The sequence below is a fragment of the Ruditapes philippinarum genome, unplaced genomic scaffold (assembly GCF_026571515.1).
Source record: "Ruditapes philippinarum isolate M1 unplaced genomic scaffold, ASM2657151v2 ctg268_1_1_1_1, whole genome shotgun sequence".
NCBI classification, from domain to species: Eukaryota; Metazoa; Mollusca; class Bivalvia; order Venerida; family Veneridae; genus Ruditapes; species Ruditapes philippinarum.
This window is the reverse complement of record NW_026859070.1, coordinates 340001-356904: the sequence shown is the minus strand read 5'-3', so window position 1 is coordinate 356904 and position 16904 is coordinate 340001. Positions and strand designations below refer to the sequence as shown.

The 16904-nt window shown below is 33.5% G+C and overlaps 1 protein-coding gene across 1 annotated transcript in view; it reads left to right on the top strand.

Moving 5' to 3' along the window:
- The first annotated feature begins 1855 nt into the window (after window positions 1-1855).
- The window catches only part of LOC132755071 (serine/threonine-protein phosphatase 4 regulatory subunit 1-like), a 42709-nt gene continuing 27660 nt past the window's right edge, over window positions 1856-16904 (top strand). The window contains 4 exon segments of the mRNA XM_060745863.1: window positions 1856-1939; window positions 2020-2064; window positions 15871-15982; window positions 16262-16368. Of these exon segments, the coding sequence (XP_060601846.1) occupies window positions 1933-1939; window positions 2020-2064; window positions 15871-15982; window positions 16262-16368 (271 nt within the window). The 5' untranslated portion in view covers window positions 1856-1932.

Below are 16904 nucleotides of genomic sequence, written 5' to 3'. Positions count from 1 at the left end.
ATAATTAATGTTAATCTTATGGTGGCTGATGTATGTAATTCATGTTTTCGCCCCGCGACCATGCCAAGGGAAAAATCGAGAATTAACAGGTTAAAAAGGCGGGGGCGCGGCGCGAAGTTTAAGAAATAAAACGGCGAGGCGCGGAGCGAAAACATGTTAATTAATTAGCGGGGGTGCGGGCGAAGTTTCATTTATCAATCTTTTCAATAAGCCAATCTTCTACGCAGTGATCTCCCCTTTTCAGTACATAGATCTCTGCCACCACACACATTTTTATCAATATTTTTATGTTTTATATTTTTTAGCTTTTGAACTTATTTTTCATTATTTTGATAATTTTTTAATTTTTTGATAAATTATAACGAACGTAAGTACGAACAGTTAAAAATAATACAGAAAAGAAAAATGACGTTAGATTTTCTATGTAACTGTTTTAAACAGTGAAATTATCAATTTGATAATTTCACTGTTTTGAATATTTGAGCCCGTGAAATTCCAGTACTGGAAACAAACTTAATGACGCGACGTTTTAAATGACGCCGCGTATTATTATTTGGCGCCAATTCCATTTAGTACTAGGATAAAATGTCTTTTTAAACTTTTCTTTACATATAATAAAAAGAAAATTTGTTTAGTTTAATGTAAGATCGGAATTTATTTCACCTCGTGAACACCAGAAGTTCACATTTCACTCGTGGCTGCGCCACTCGTGAATTATACCTTTTGGTGCTCACTCGGTGAAATATATACCGATCTTACACTGAACTAAACAAAATATCCTCTATGTATACACTGTGTTACACACATGTATATAATTATAATAATTTCTACAGTAGATCTAGACCCTTTTCAAACATCCATCATTTCTTATCTAACATTTCTTTAATTTCATTCACATTCCGAGTGATAAATTCCTGCATTGCCTCTTAATTCCTCTCTAGGGGGGCCTAGTGGTTATAAGTTGTCTCTCTCTCAACACTGGGATTATGGGTTCGAGCCCTTATCGGGTCACGACCATGTATCTTCATATGACACCAGTACTGGTTGGGTCAAGGAAAGTGATTAATATGAGTTGCAAGAACTTGTTTCGCAATCGACCTTATATAAATAAATATGTTTAAACCACATTCTCTGAATGGGAACCGCATACTAGATCTATAAACCCGAGATAGATTCTGTTTGAAGCAGCTAGCTGTTTGTTGGTTTATAAATTCTGGTGCTCTTCCGCCTTTTTTTATAGTAATCTCTAATTTCAAACTTTAGTACTTACAGTAAACAGGGTATAACTCTAAGTCTTAAAGTTTTTACATGGTAAGACTAAGAAGACCCATTTTACAGCTAGCTACGCTCCTGATTTTTTAAAACAGGCTTCTTTCTACTTTCCCGGTAGACTGTACACTATCATTAAGTTAAATAATAATTTTACTTTCAATTGTAAGTAAAATTAACTCAAAAACCACCGATCAGCCACAATAATATTATTATCTGTTAGCTTTGACTGTTGTTCATATCAGTATCGATTGGTTTATTTTCTATGTGTAAGAACATCAATTTGACCAAATTACAACCAAAAAGGCACGCTATGACAAATTCGTCTCACAGTCCAGTAAACCGCGTGGATTCCTACCATATGCAAAAGATTTCCTTGGAAAAATTATGTAAAAATACATGTAAAGACATTTTAGATATAAACTGCAATGAAATCTTAATGCAGAACGAGTATTATTTCCAATATCCTCTTTAAATTATAAAACTAGGTCAATTTATCGCGGAATGATTTATGAAAGGCGTGAATAATTGAGTGATCGGTCATTTCCGTAACTTTCCGTCATTTACGGAGTTGAAAAAACGCGGTCGACCAATCAAAACAAAGCAATTTATCAACGCCGACCAATGAAATATATTCTTTAATACCACGAGGCCTTTTCCAATATGGCGGGTGAGTCCACCTCACATTATTTATTTTCGTCGGTTTTTGTCGTATTTTGTGCCGAAACTGATATTTAATTTCTATTTCAGATATCGACTTATATCAAGACGACGGTGATGAAAATGCGGACGATGGTAAGTTTGCTTAAATTTATTTAATTTGACCCTATGTCACCCTCGAAGATGCTGCGAAGTAAAAACTGTGTCAACGTTCCGAAACAGAAACATTTATCGCTTATTTTACGCCAAATTTATGCATGAACTCGCTTAAGAATGTGTCCAAAGGCTTTATAACGTTATTAAGCTACTTTTGGCATATTTTTTCGCACATGATTCAGTAGTAGCTAGTGAAAACCACGTGTAGTTCAAACGTAATTTCAAACATGACGCCAAGGTTGAGCCAAAAGTCGATAACCATGATATGCGAAGTGATCACGTGACCTATGGGGGTTTCTCGCGTAAATGAATAAAATAGGGGTTCCCGCCTTATAAATTAGGGGGTTTTGGCGCCTATGATGAGTACATTTTAGTTTATCACGTTGTGTCTCAACTATAATTCACACTGATCTCTATGATTAATTGATTTGAGTCACCTCTGAGTAACTTGGCCACCAACAAAGCCAATTGGGTTACGTCGTGGAAAGTAGGTCATGTTGTTGTTAATTTTTTTTTTCGTTGTTGCACTTGCAGGATAGTTCATACAATTTGTGTTTTGGTTTTGTTGTTTGCTGTTTGATATAGTTTGTGATTATTTATGTTTACATTATGATATATTATTAGGTCTACATGCATTTTTTATTTTGTTGTATCAGATATTTCTGATGTACAGACAAAGGCTTTTGTCTGCTGCCATTATTCAGTAATGGCTGTGTATTAAGACTGTCACATTTATGGAAAAAAAGCTGCATATTCTGAGTTACTCTGTTTGCTTTGTTACTTGTGGATTTGTTGTAATAATTAACTAGATGTACTTATTATTGTTATTCAGTTATGGTCTGCATAAAGGAATTAGAAAAAATGAAATTCTCCTTGTTGACCTAAATAAAACAGACATAATTGGTTATGGCTGTATAAGATATATTTGTTCTCATCTAATGACTTCTCTTTGTCAAATGAAAAAATCTTTTAACTAAAAATTTTTTCTTCCTTTTGCTAAAATACCATGTTGTTCTCCTCCAAAATTATGCAACAGTCATCCTAAACAACAGTGAAATAAGATCTGTGAGGTGATATGCACTCTGTCATTAAATTTAATTGTTGATTGATTGTCTTTATAAGTGAATTTGTCCATAATTTTTGGTCTGGCGGCCGTGTTGCAATGTTTAAATGGAGATTGTTAGTTTTCATATTTTGATTCAGTTATACAGCCCATAACTTCCACTTAATGCAGTCTTCACGAAAACTTTAAAAAACACGGTACATTCGGACCAGTAAAAATTTAGATCTTTAGAAAAGTGTTTCACAGATTACTATTATACCTCTACTCAGGGTTTTACATCTCTTTGAAATTTTAGGGGTCCAGTGGATGCACAGCCTAGAAAAGTAGGGGTCCAGGCCTGAATTTTAGGGGTCCAAAATTATATTCACTATAAAAGACTATGAAGACCACTCTATTTTGCTTAAAATCGTTTATTTACCCTGTAAGAAATATGAATGTATATTGTACTGTTTTCATAAGAAGTATATGATTTCAATATCTTTTATCACTAGGTTTTTTTATAGCATTTTAGTAGCCCTTTACAATAATATCATGTGCTATTTCCAAGGCTTATAAGTCTTTGAGTTGCTGGAATGTCAAGTTTTAGTAGCATATTTTGTTATTGACAAGGTGATTACACCAACAGACTGAAAATTTGTACTGATCTATTTGTAAATATTTTAGCTGAACAAGTAAACACACAATAGATATCTTTACAGACCAGTCAGCTAAATATTTTGCGTTTTTAAAAATATCATAAAACAAAAGGCTGACAAAACCGCTTTTGCACCTCCTCATAAGCTGGGACATACTTGATGTCCCAGTCATAAATCAAGTTCGCCGAAACCATTATATTTATAACACCAACGATAATAACATACCCAGTGACTTAATTTCTAACACTTTTTCATATAACACTTTGCAAAAAGCACTGCATTTTTTATTATCGCTGTTCATGTACAAAATACAATCGCCAAAATGGTAGATCGACATTGGATACGCTAACCAATAGTTATTGCTTGTTAAAAATAGTCCGTCTAAATATAGCAATAGAAAAACCAAAAACAGCTACCAAAAATAGATTTTACGGTAAACATCATCAGTTGCTGTAGCTTGCACGATAAACATCATCAATTTCTGCAGCGGGCACTTGCAATAGCATGCGCAATAGATTTCAATTACGTTAACTTCCGAATATAAACAATGCAAGCATTAGGTTTAAATGGAATTTTATGAGCTTTGAGAACATGGAGAAGAAAGAGATAAAATCATGTCGGGTCAGAAGCAATAATATCTATTGTCTAGAATTATTTTTGTGCGTACACTTGGACGCAAGTGAATAACTTATATGCGTACATGTCAAAATTTATGCGTATAGGGATGCAGAATTCTGCATCCCGTAAAACCCTGCTCTACTGTATGGAATTTCATACAAAAAGGGAAGTGTAAAAATCATTCACCACCATGCATATTAAGATGTTGTATTGCAAGTAATAATACTTTGCCAATGATAAAGTATTTAAGGAAAAACAGATTTTGTTGGGACTCTTTACAATGTAGTTTAGAATATAGTATGTATAAAAGGATTTTCTGTTTATATTCTAATTTTCCCCAAATTTACATTTTTTGTTTAATTTTTCCCCTCCCTACCAGCGTTTGTCTTCCCCTTTCCTAAAAAAACCCTGCCTGCAGGGTTTACACTTTAAGTTTTAAAATTTGGAAGTCAATGATTGACTGCAGAGCTCCAGATAATTTTTTAGGCCAAGGGGTAACAGAGCTCCAGATAGAGTGCATATCAACGTAAAATACGCATAAAAAATCTAAAATACGCATCACTTTAAAAGTCCGTGCATCAAAGTTACGCATAACAAAATTTCAGCGTGAAAGATTAGAAGTGTAAACATTTGATATTTAGAAAGAGGATGTTTTGAGCATAAAAATCAATATATTTCCATTTTATTGCTTTGAAAACTAAAAATTCTGTTGTCAACAACGCATGTTAAAAACGAAAGTAACAGGAAGTGCAGTACTTAGGGAGATAACTCTCTTAGATCAACCATGAAATTATTGATAATTTGTGCCAGCTTATCATCATAGGAGTTAACATAGGACCCAGTCAACAGTTACGGACAATTTTTTTTCTTAATGCTTTTTTTTAAGGAAAGAGAAAAAAAAATTGTCTATTTTTCTTTAATTCTAATTTCAACTATAATTGTTCAAACTGGAGTACATGATAAGGTACATGCCAACAGAAATAAAGAAAGAAAATTTTTTTGACTCCTAGAATATAAAATAATTTCAGGGCTTCCACTAGTGGAAGTTTGGGAGCAGTGATTTTTCTCACTTAATTGGGAAGAAGCCTTAGCCTCTTGATTTTGGGAAAAAATATCGCTAAAACTGCTGATTTGGGAAGTAAAAAAGCTGGTTTAAGTTCAGATTTTTGGGAAAACTGCATGATTTTAAAGAAAATTTCAATTGGGAAGAGGCCCTTTTTCGGAGTCTGTTATATAAGTAGGAAAATCACTGGGGAGTCATTTACTCCTCCATTTTGGCTATTGACTTCCAAAATCTAATACTTTTCCTTCTTTACCTATAACATTTTAGAGATTTTAAAGTCTGACTTCCAAATTTTGAAAATGAAAGCCCTGATAATTTTGCTGTGTATCCTTAAAATTTGAGTTCCAGTATACTCTGGAAGTCTGACTTTACAGAGCATCAGTGTTCTCGGGGACGCTTATTTCGGCGTCCCGGTACGCATGTTTATTGCAGCTGGACGCAAATATTTCAGAGCAAGGATTCCACGTACGCTTAATTTTGCCCGGGGACGCATAAACATTCCCGATTGTTTACAACCACAAATACACAAATGCGTCAGCGCGTGTCAGTCTATAGGTAGGCGGTCCTATGCACATCGACCCGTGAAGCAATTAGCCAATCAGCGATAACGCTTCCGATCATTATCACGCAATAGTGATCAGACTAATGTATACACGCCCTGTACAGTACATGTAATTACCAGATATTTCACGAGGTGATAATTTTATATCTTTGATCAACAGTTGATTGGAAATTAGCAAATTTTACCGACAAAAGGATAAAATTATCGACTATTTACGCTGCAAGTTTAAAGACTATTTTCTCAAATTACAATTGAGTGTAATTTTGAATGATTGTAGAATATTTTCGGCATTATAATGATTGTCGAATATTTTCGGCATTTTCTAGGCACAATTTTGCTTTAGTTTCATTCTTGCAAAAACTTTCTATAAGAGTATTAAGAATTTAAGATATTGTGCCGAAATGCCAGGTACACATACGCTTTTCTCTATCCGAAAATTGATCCCGAACATCGGCGATTTCACGTTCGCCAGAAACCCTAAAATTTCGCAAAAATTCTCGGTTACCAAGCCAAACATGCGAATGAATTGTTTCTTTATTATTTAATCAACATTAAATCTTTAAATGTCGATCTTTAATTTGCCCCCTTTTGAAGATATTTGCTAAAATAATCGTCGATCGGATGAATCTCTTCCGCTAAACGCTGCCTATATACATTTACGTTTTTTTTTTTTAACAAATACAAACTTTTTGTCTTAAGAAAGGACTTATTTAACCAGAGAAAAATTTGATTTGGTATAAAAGTGAAAAAAAAAAGAAAAGATTTCCATGGGTTGATGCATTATAATGAAATAATTTCATAATAAATATTAACAACAAAACAATAATTATACTATGTAGTTCAGAGTTTCTTTTGAATAACTATATACTTTGGAAGTCTCTTGAACATTCAAAATATCAGCAATGCTATTGTGAACATTGAATGACTAATTAATCTGTAAACATATTAATTGTGACGCGCTTTTGGACTCCAACTTTTTCAGGGTTGGGAGTCCATTAGGGGTGTCATCGATTCAATCGATATCGGTGTATCAACGATCTTTGTTATCCGATTCGATATCGATTCCATTTTTTAAATATTGGATATCGCATGCACATATATTTTTAGCTAAAGAGACTTCAGCGAACAGGTTTTATAGAACTGACAGACCTGTTTACTGTCGCAAAACGTCAAAATAAAAGCGACATGTAAAGTTATGGATGCCAGAAACATTTTTTTTCTAAAAATGAAAACGGAAATCAATGCCAAAGTTACCTCCCAGTGTTTTTAACGAATGCTGCCTAATTTCGTTGTAATCTCGCACGTCTGCTAAATGGATTTCAAGACCCCTCAATTCAGATTTTAAAAAGGGAAAATGCCAAGAAAAAATTGTCAGTGTTTCTTTGTAAAAATTATGATTACAAAATGTTAAATTTTAATAATTATTCAGGTTCTAAACACTACAATTTGCCAATTAAACCCAGCTTTATTGGAGCGGCAAGAACTTAGCATGATCAGTAACTACGTAATAGCAACAACAACAACTAAAGTAAAATGGAAAAGGCTTTAATTTTTATAGTTACTAGTCATTAGTTTTCATTTTTAGCTGTATAAAAAAAGAAACAAATTGTCCAGTTTTCATAGTTTATCTTTTTTGCATTTGTCTATATATAACTGCTTTGTCAGTGTCCTTAGGAAACATTTAAAAAGACTTGAAAGCTAAAATTTAGCCTGGTAATCGATATATCGCTGTATCGCCGATAATTCATTACAGATATATCGATACAAAAATCCTTATCGATGACACCTCTAGAGTCCATGGACTCCATGTTTTAAAGTCCTAGTGAGAACCCTGAGCATGTTATCAGTGTTGCATCTAGACCGTGCGATTTGCACATTTTTTATGCAGAACGCGTATTTTATTGAAGTCAGTGCGCGTCAAGTCGCTCATCTGACAATCTTTTCAACTTAATTCAGTTTATCTTCATCATATCTTCAGCCATGTTTGTTTTCACTTGTGGTTATGACTAAAATACATACTAAATCGCATGTAGCAGCCGACTAAGTCATCTCGCGTGTGAAATGTTGTATTCGTCAATATTTTTTTTTTCTACTTCCGTTTTTGAGCGGACGATAGCTGTCAAAAAACGCCTGAATGTAAAATAAATGAACTCTATTCTGTATGTCATATTGTAAGGTCAATGTATGTCCCCCACATCTTTTTCAAATTCCCCACATTTTTCAATTGAGTGAGGGACAATCCCCCATAATTTTGAAATACTACTAGATGCAACACTGATGTTTTGTATTGTTTCACATTGAAGCAGTAACTTATTTGTAAAAGTTTTTCTAAAAAAAGAAACAAACATAACAAAAACAATATTATAAGTTTGATTTGTTTATAAAAAAAAATGCAAAATTCTATTTTTGAGAGATTTTACCCCTAAAGTTTTTCAGAATTTGCATTTTACCCCTCACTCTAGATTTTTGAGGGGTATAAACCCCTTGGCCAAAAAAATTATCTGAAGCTCTGGGGTAATTACCACTTAAAATCTAGAGTGGGTAGTAAAATGCAAATTCTGAAAACATCAGGGGTAAATTAAAACAAAAAGTGTTTTAACAGTTCAAATTTTAATTGCATTGCCTTTTTAAAACAGACATCCATGGACTAGGGTAAACGGGTACCTATTTCTGATTCTTAGAATACACAGCAAAATAATAATAATCATTTCATAACTAGCCTCATTTTCCTTTTGTTATTGATGTTCAAAATGTGTACATTATTGGCAAGAGCATGCGTAATACTTGAAATTAGAAAAAAACAAACCTGAAAGGTTTATAACTTTTTCTTTAAAAATTGGTCTCGGATGAAATTGTCCTTAAAATTGTACTTAAATCAGGGTACGAAAATATTGAGTACAAAACTGCAGATGGATAGGTTTTCCAATAACAGAGTTGCAGAAATCAAAATAAGGTTGCTGCCTATGATGATAACCTGCCACAATGGCAATAACATTTTTTCAATAATTCCATTTCCTATATGTTACATCCCTTTCGTATTATGTCACTTCCTGCTACTTTCATTTTCAACATACAGTGTTGTTGACAACAGTTATTTTAGTTTTCCATACAATAAAACAGAAATATATTGTATTTTTAGGAAGTCAAAACATCTCCTTTTTAAATATCAAACTTAAACACCACTATTCTTCACGCATGTGTTTTTGTGTCGCCTCTACGTCTGCCTGCATTGGCTAAAAAGCATGTATTTCAAACAAAATTACTGAAAGATGATCAATTTAATCTTATTGACCAACATAGTCAGTAGGTTTTCAGTATTGTTAACCAGATATTGTACATAATTATACCGTAATAAAAAGTCAACAGTAGTTCTTAAAAAAAAATCATATTTTTAACTTCGTTACCTATAAAAGTTTAAAGATAATACTTCTTTTAGATTTGATGTTAATTTTGAGTGCAGGCCCCCCCCCATTTTTCTGAAATGTTTATGGGCACAAATGTCCAAATTCCCCCTTATCGATGATAAATCTATAAAGTAACAGTTTTTCCACTACATAATGCGGTCGGGTGCTTACTAGAGAGGGGGGGAAACAATACAGTACTTAAATCAATTTGTTTCTTCCCCTTCAAATGCGTGTAAATTTCTAATTACAGGCACTATTTAAATTTAAAAAGACCCAGACTAGTGCATTTAAGATATCACAAAATAGGGGTGTCATCGATAAGGATTTTTGTATCGATATATCGGTAATGAATTATCGGCGATACAGCGATATATCGATTGCCAGGCTAAATTTTAGCTTTTAAGTCTTTTTAAATGTTTCCTAAGGACACTGACAAAGCAGTTAGCCATAGACAAATGCAAAAAAGATAAACTATGAAAACTGAACAATTTGTTGTTTTTTTATCATATAGCTATAAATGAAAACTAATGACTAGTTACAAAGTTTAAAGCCTTTTCCATTTTACTTTAGTTGTTGTTGTTGCTATTACGTAGTTACTGATGGTGCTAAATACCGTCCTTGCCGTTCCAATTAAGCTGGGTTTAATTGGCAAATTATAGTGTTGAGAACCTGAATAATTATTAAAGTTTAACATTTTGTAATCATAATTTTTACAAAGAAACACTGACAATTTTTTCTTGGCATTTTCCCTTTTTAAAATCTGAATTGAGGGGTCTTGACATCCACTTAGCAGACGTGCGAGATTACAACGAAATTAGGCAGCATTCGTTAGAGACACTGGGAGGTAACTTTGGCATTGATTTACGTTTTCATTTTAGAAAAAAATGTTTCTGGCTTCCAGTACTTTATATGTCGCTTTTATTTTAACGTTTTGCGACAGTAAACAGGTCTATCAGTTCTATAAAACCTGTTCGCTGAAGTCTCTTTAGCTAGAAATATATGTGCATTCGATATCCGATATTTAAAAAATGGAATCGATATCGAATCGGATAACAAAGATCGTTGATACACCGATATCGATTGAATCGATGACACCCCTATCACAAAATGACTTAACAATTTTAATAGCAATTTTCTCTTTGAAATTGGGAAAAGGATACTTTTTTGGATTAGGAAACTTGACTGTATATTGATTATCAAAATGAGCCAAAAACAATGTGTATTAATTTAAAGAAACACAATTATTGTTACAGGGCTCTCGTTAGCATTTTGAGACTGGGGCCAGGGTCCATGCAGGGGGGAGGGGGGGGGGAATTTTGCATGATTTTCAAATATTTTTCATCCAAAGGTGAATTTCCACAGAGGAAAATTAATTCAGAAAAAAAAAAACAACAGAAAAGTGAATGTAAGATTCAGTTAACAAATAAACATCATTAAGCTGCTTTCATGAAATATTTCTGTTATTTTTTGCTGTACGACTTGAAATTGTGCGACATGTTGGAATGCTCAAACCGTCCGGAACGTTTTATTTATATATTCATACTAATTTCCTATTGCCGTTCGCGGAATACTTATTAATTACCGGTTGCCGTACGCGGATTTTGCATTCGCCGATCGACGTTTTCTATGCCCGTTAAAAATTAAATTCAAGGGGGATTTTTTTTGGTTTTAGGGGGGAAAAAGCACACTTTTTGTGTCGCCTTGAAAAGGTGACATATAGGGATTACTTTTGTCGGCGGTGTCGTTGTCGTTGTCGGCGTCGGCGTCCCCTAAAGCTTGTCCGGAGCATAACTCAGTCACTATAAGTCCGATTGACTTCAAACTCGGTATGCATGCTTCTTTCAATAACCCGAAGTGCAGTGCACAAGGACCGGTACTCTGCAGTTCTTATTTTTTGAGTTATTGCCCTTTGTTAATTTTCATACTTTAATTTTGTCCGGGCCATTTCTCTTCAACTAAAAAAGCTATGGACTTGAAACTTCATAGGATGATAGATCTTATTAAGAAGAAGTGCAGTGCACAAGAACCGGTACTCTGCACTTCTTATTTTTTGAGTTATTGCCCTTTGTTAATTTTCATACTTCATTTTTGTCCGAGCCATTTCTCCTAATGTATAAAAGCCATGGACTTGAAACTTCATAGGATGATAGGTCTCATTAAGAAGAAGTGCAGTGCACAAGAACAGGTACTATGCATTTCTTATTTTTTGAGTTATTGCCCTTTGTTTATTTTCATACTTTAATTTTGTCCGGGCCATTTCTCCTTAAGTATAAAAGCTATGGACTTGAAACTTCATAGGATGATAGATCTCATTAAGAAGAAGTGCAGTGCACAAGAATCAGTACTCTGCATTTCTTAATTTTTGAGTTATGGCCCTTTGTTAATTTTCATACTTAATTTTTGTCCAAGCCATTTCTCCGAAAGTATAAAAGTTATGGACTTGAAACTTCATAGGATGATAGATCTCATTAAGAAAAAGTGCAGTGCATAAGAACTGATACTCTGCATTTCTTATTTTTTGAGTTATTGCCCTTTGTTGATTTTCTCACTTTATTTTTGTCCTGGTCATTTCTCCTCAAGTATGAAAGCTATGGACTTCATAGGATGATAGATCTCATTAAGAAAAAGTGCAGTGCATAAGAACTGATACTCTGCATTTCTTATTTTTTGAGTTATTGCTTTTTGTTGATTTTCTTACTTTATTTTTGTCCTGGTCATTTCTCCTCAAGTATGAAAGCTATGGACTTTGAACATCATACAATGATAGATCTTATTGATAAGAAGTGCAATGCACAGAAACTGCTGCTCTGCACTTATTATTTTTTTAGTTATTGCCCTTTGTTATTTTTCATATTTCATTTTTGTCCTGGCCATTTCTCCTAAACTACATTGTTTACAAGGCGACACATCCGACTCGCGGAGTTCGAGTTTGGTGGGGGAATGGGGCAAATATTTGGCCCCATATTTTACCAAACGAGAGCCCTGTGTTATAATGTAAGCAAGTCAATGTTGTTGTTTTTTCTTCTTGAAAATTGCAGTCAGTTTTTGATAGAAATTAACAATGTGGTTTTAATGATAATTAACAAAATGGTGGTAATGATTAATGAGAGGTTTAGTTCTCTTATTAAATGGTTCTTGTAAAAAAAAAAATATTAGTTTTTCGGCTCTGCCTATAGATAACAACAGAATATTGGAAAATACAAATTAATCATCACCAACATCTTTATTATTTATTCGTAATCTATCACCAAGATTGAGTCATTTTAAGAAGGCTGTAGACTAAAGCAAACAAGATATTTGTAAATAGGCCTTTAGCCTGTGGAATATTTTACATCATATGATCATAGTCTATTTAGACCCTCAGTGTCATAGTCGAAGGTATAAGCTCAGACAGATTATGACAGGCCCAAAACATTTTTTGCACAAAATAAAGACAACAGTTTACACTTTATTGTATGTTTTAATCGCAACAAGGTTCAACCACTAATAGGGGTGTAACAATACAGCAAAAACCGTATTGCAATATATTGCCATTTTGCTGAAGCGTATTGCAATATATTGCAATACGTATTGTCGTGTATATGTTTTGATGTAAAGATGGAGTAACATTTATATATTAGTATTATATGTATATATTTTTAGTAGAAACTTAATAAAAATGTAAGGAATAAATAGAAAGTAGTGTCACACAATTTGATAAACAAAACTAGTCGCGTGTGACCTTTCACATCTGGGCCGCTTATGTAAATTATGCGGCCGCTTATTGACTCTTAAGTGTACTAGTTGTCGGTTACTTATATCTTACGTTGGCACCAACAAAATTTGCCAATTAAAGATTTTATGTGAAATTTGTACAAAATGAGAAGGCAATTAATTGAAAATTATGATTTTTACAAAATACCGGTTTTCCAAAAATCGTACCGCGGTTCAAAATTTATTTTTTCATATTGCAATATATATGTATACCGGTAAACCGTTACACCCTTAACCACTAACCTCTGAAACTTATTAGTCCCCTACCGGTTTACCGGAGGGGACTTTAGGTTTACCCTCCGTCCGTCCGTCTGTCTGTCAGTCCGTCCGTCCACAAAACTGGATCCCGCGATAACTTGAAAAGTACTGAAAATATTTTTATGAAACTTGGTATATGGATAGATGGCAGTATGGAGATTATGCACGTCTTTTTCTTTTCTTCCTATGTTGAAAATTCTGGTTGCTATGGCAACAAATAGGCTGAAATTATGGCAAATTTTACACATAAACTGGATCCAGTGATAACGCAAAAAGTACTGGAAATATTTTTATGAAACTTGACATATGGGTAGATGGCAGTCTTGAGATTATGCACGTCTTTTTCTTTTCTTCCTATGTTGAAAATTCTGGTTGCTATGGCAACACATAGACTGAAAATATGGCAAATTTTACACATAAACTGAATCCAGTGATAACTCTAAAAGTACTGGAAATATTTTTATGAAACTTGACATATGAGATTATGCATGTCTTATCTGTTCTTCCTATTTTGAAAAAAATATCTGTTGCCTTGGCAACAAATAGGCTTAAAACATGGCAAATATAACAATATTTGTGATTAGTCAAAAAGAGCTGAAAATTTTTATGAAATTGCATCTTTAATTCAAGAGTTATCTCCTCTTTAAGAATTTTGCTTTTAAAATGTTATATTTTGGTAACAGGGATGTTTCAAATATTAACTTTAGAGTGTCCTTCAGTCCGTCTGTCTGTCTGTTCATAAAAACTGTTTCCTGTGATCACTTTTAAAGAACTTTTCCAACAAATTTACTTAAAATAGAGAAATATTGAAACATTAGTGAATGGCCAATGGCCCCTTCAGAATGTTGATGGGGTTCTAACCGGTAGGGGACTTATGGATTGCTTGCAATACTATGATAATTCCTTGTTAACTTATGGTTTCTTTCCAAAACGTAAAATTTATCTGTATCTGTGGCTTAATGTATAATCATTAATGGTAAGTTGACCTGTAAATGATTTTTGTGTCTCCTGCTACACAGAAGCTGCAACATGCTCACAGTAGCATCATCTTTCAGTACAACTGCTGACTGGCTGTCATCAGGTGACACACGATCAGTGATTTTTGTATGCACAAGTTCCAAATTTCCAAATTTAAAAATTCAGAACTGATTTCTTAAGTCAAAAACAGATCTTCATTCCATTATGACTAAATTTTTCAATGTATTACAAAAAAATTATTATTTAAAAAAATCAAATACAAAAACAAATCAATATATTGTTGGACAAGAAAAGACTACCCGGCTACCAATCTGTTGCAGTTTTATTCATCAATAAATGCATTGTTCTAGTATTTAGAAATGATAAAAAAAATGTTTGATGCAATATGATGTTATTTCCTCAAAGAGCAACAAAAGATACAGTCTTGGGTTATTTCCTCAAAGAGCAACAAAAGATACAGTCTTGGGTCCGTACATTTTGCCTTGGCAATTGATTGTCTAAAATTGGTAAAGTCTTTATCCTTGAGTTGCCTGACCAATTATGAAAATGATAGACTTGATAATTTTTGCATTTTTAAGCAGAAATTTTTCTAAAGTTTTGCAGAAATCTCCTTTAGTTATGTTGACTGTTCGATGTGTTTTTATGTGTGTGTTTTTTGATGCACAAAATCAAAGGGAAAAAACATGTAGTAAGAGTTTTTTTCTGCAAACTTGACCGTAATTAATTTGTTTTTAAATTTAAAAGTTTTGATGTATCAAATTCTTTTAATCATTTGATTAGGCTGTATATTGAAACATGTGTATGTTAAGGTTAAACATTTTGAACAGAGAGGGACCTTGTAGTTCACAGGAATTGAAAACACTTTGTAAGTTAATTTGAAGGAAAAAATGCAAAATTAAAAAAAATCCTGATGGGAAGAAGCCTCTAAATGGCTCATGCTATGAAAGGTAAAAAAAGTCCTGCAACTTAACATAAACATAAGATAGCATGTGCTTTATATTATAAATGCACATTTATATAAACTCTGGTTAGCATATTAAAGTAGCATGCTTTAAGAAAAAACTGAATAGAATTAGATAAACACAGTCATGTTTAAATCTAACTCTAATTACACAAATTATTTTTTTTTTTCTCCAAAATAAGTAGGATTAAGATCATCACAAAATGTCTGAAATGAGGTTAAACAGGTTCATGTTAAAACATTTTTACCATTCCAGTTAGGTCTTGTCATTTAAGTCCAAATTGAATAATCTGTAAATAATTGCAGTGTTTTGAATAGCCCTAAATTTTGTTAGGATATGAAATGGATAGTCCTTAGATTTCCCTGCAAAATATTATGCATAGCCTGAAAATTCTTAGTAAGTTACTGAACACATTCTGAAAATTTCTAACATTCCTTCCAGAAAGTGATGAAAAAGTACATGACAAGACAAATGATTTTATATTTTCAGGGTATGGGTTGGATGATGGCCTTGACTGTGATGAACCATTCGGTGCTGACGATAACTTGTCTCCGTTACAAAAATTAGAAAAATATATTGAAAGTGATAATGTTTATACAAGGTACCATTTCCTTTATTGTTACAGATTGAAAATGTGCACCTTTGATACTGTTTACAAACTCTACCTTATGGCTCTCTTGTTGGTAAACTCTATTTGCCAAATCGAGATAAATTTTTTACAGAAAGTTTGGTCTTTACTTAATACTTGCAAATTAAATAAAATATTGTTATATCAAGTAAAAAGAAAACAACAACAACAAAACAACATTTTGTACTTATCTGTCTTTGAAAGCATATGTAGGCAGTGTGAGTAAAAGTTTTTTAAAATGCATATTTGTAGACAAATGGTTGCGAGAGGATTACTTGATACCTTGCGAGCGGTTGGTGATTCTGAGGAACAGACCACTGCAGTACTCACTGCTATGGTCAAGTTGTCCGAAGATTCGGGTAAGTCTTACATTTTGCTCTAGTGTTACTAATTGTAAAGATGTATTCAAGTCTCTGCGAGTTAAAACTAGGGAAAAAAATGAAATAAGACGATGGTGATCATACTTACAAAAATGACTTTGTCTTAGGAACTTGCACAATCATTCAGATCTTATTGTTGCTGGGTTAAAATAGGATTATTATGTCTCCCCCACCTCGGGGGGAGACATATTGTTTTTGCCCTGTCCGTCAGTCCGTCCGTCAGTCCGTCCGTCCATTCTTCGTTTCCGGACGATAACTAGAGTTCCTTTTGACCTACAGCCCTCAAACTTCATAGGATGATTGGTCTTATAGAGCTGATGATCCCTATTGTTTTTGGGGTCAGTAGGTCAAAGGTCAAGGTCACAGTGACCGTTGGTCAATTTCTCGTTTCCGGATGATAACTAGAGTTCCTTTTGACCTACAGCCCTCAAACTTCATAGGATGATTGGTCTTATAGAGCAGATGATCCCTATTGTTTTTGGGGTCAGTAGGTCAAAGGTCAAGGTCAAAGTGAC